At 66.8% G+C, this 2,039-nt stretch overlaps 1 protein-coding gene across 1 annotated transcript in view; it reads right to left on the reverse strand.

Moving 5' to 3' along the window:
- The window catches only part of MYO18A (myosin XVIIIA), a 28,147-nt gene that overhangs the window by 4,599 nt on the left and 21,509 nt on the right, over positions 1-2,039 (reverse strand). Inside the window, exon 38 of the mRNA XM_025214574.1 lies at positions 658-780. Within this exon, the coding sequence (XP_025070359.1) occupies positions 658-780 (123 nt within the window). The remainder of the gene's footprint in view (positions 1-657; positions 781-2,039) is intronic.

Here is a 2,039-nt window from a genome sequence, read left to right on the forward strand (position 1 = left end):
TCGCCCGGCGGCGGCAGCGGGGGGCGGGGGTGGGCGGGGGCCCCTGGGACTCTTGAAGCCAGAGCAGGAAATTGGCTTTGTATGAAACCAATCTGCGCTCATCAGGCAGGCGTTCCCTGCGAGGATGCGCGCCGCGCCACCCCGCTCCCGGGTCACACCGCCCGTGCCGGGCTGGGAAAGCCACCGCCGCCCGTGCCACCCTGCTGATGGACCCGGGGGGCCCTGCTGCAGCCGGCTTGGGCGTCTGCCATGTCGTTAAGTGCACACTGGCTCGTCAGCACCAGGCACTGGCTGCAGGCATCCTACACTTGGCACACGCGAGTCCCCATGGCCACTCGTGGGCCTGCCGGGAGCACGGGAATGGGACGGACACCTCCGGGCTCCAAACAGGGGCCATTCGTGGGCTGCCACTTGCCCCGTGCCCCCGGTGCACACGCAGCAGCAGGGAGGTGGTTGTGCCATGGTGTGCTGTGCCTCGGACCATGGAGGGATGCCCCCTGCAATGAAGACCCCGGCCCGGCACAGCGCAGACTCGGAGGCTGAGCCCCCGCAGATGCCCGTGAGCGGTAACTCCCCCGTGCCCGCTGCCCCCACACCCGGGGCTGCCGCCATACCAGGGCAGGAGTCATCCCCCGCCCCCCGCAGCCCCATGCCCACCTGGAGCTCTTCAAGCTGCTGTCGTCTGAGACCGCCTTAGACGAGCCCTTGTTCTTGGAGAGCCAGGACTTGACCCCGTCCACGCGGTCCTCGAGCTCTGAATCCACGTCCGAGTCACCCTCACTGCAAGGAGGAGGAAGACGAGGGGCAGGGAGAGAGGAAGGATGCTCAGTGCCCGGTAGCAGCGAGCCCAGCCCTGCCAGCCTCTGCCGAGGGCGGCCGGCTGGGCTGCAGCCCTCTGCCCCCACCATGCCCAGAGGGCAACAACCAGGGGCAGCTGGTGGAAGGGGTCCTAATCCTTCGCTCCCGGCAGGGGAGGCAGCTGCGCGCGGGCAGGGCCTGGTGGGGTTGGCACGGGGCAAATGTGTGCAGAGATTCGGTGGCTACGAACAGCAGCACCTGGGCTGCCAGGAGCGCAGGCCGGCATCCTGCACCCTCGGTAGCTCGGTCCAGCTGGAGTCACGTAGGACGTGGCCCGGCTCCGGAGCTCAGCACCACCCCCTCCTCCGTGCGCCCAGCACAGCCGTGGCTGCCGAGGCGCCGGCTTCCCTCCCCGCAGCGTAAGCTTGCTGTCGCTGCCATGCAGCATCGTGGCCCCGAATAAATCACCATGGGGGAGGGGAGGGAGAAGGAGCCAGAGCCCAGCAACAGCGACGCTGCCGCGAGCGGGGAGGGCTCTCCACGGGCTCGTTCCACGGGCCTCCATCCTCCGGCCCACGTTAATGGGCATTTAGCCGCCGGAGCGGGCACGGCTCCAGCGAGCGGGCGCACGAGCGCACCAGGCAGATTTACGGCACCGGGCGAGCCCCTCCGCGGCGATAGCGCCGCCTGATTGATATGCACGCATAAAAGCCGCCCTATCTGGCTTCCGCCCGGTAATTTACAGCCGCCGTTCATAACCGTATTGATTGCCTCGAGCAAGAAGGTGCCGTACGCGCTGCAAAATCCATTCCCCTGCATTAAAGGCACTTGTGTATAAATCTCTGCTAATACATAACTGTTTACTGCTTTCATTAGGGCGATGGCAATAACAACTGTATCTATAAGGAAATTGAAGCGTTATTCTTCTCCCTCGGCGCCCGGCTCCATCACCGGCCCGGCTCCCCGCAGCCCTCGCAGGCCGCCGGGGCAGGGGGAGTCTCCGGGGAGCTCCGGGAGGCGGCTGCGACGGCACGCGTGCCTGGGAACGGCCGTATAACACGCTCTTAAACGAGCGCTTTATCCGCCCAGCCCGAGGCTGCCGGGGGAGCGCGGTGAGCCCCTGCACGCGAATCCTCCTGGTTACACTCGCAGCAAGGAGCGGCGCTGGCTCACGCAGCCGCCTCCGCACTGCCTGGCGCGGCGGCGAGTGCCCCTGCAAGACACGAGCCCCATAAAACAAC

The sequence above is a fragment of the Alligator sinensis genome, unplaced genomic scaffold, assembly GCF_000455745.1.
Source record: "Alligator sinensis unplaced genomic scaffold, ASM45574v1 scaffold1244_1, whole genome shotgun sequence".
In the NCBI taxonomy this organism is placed as follows: domain Eukaryota; kingdom Metazoa; phylum Chordata; order Crocodylia; family Alligatoridae; genus Alligator; species Alligator sinensis.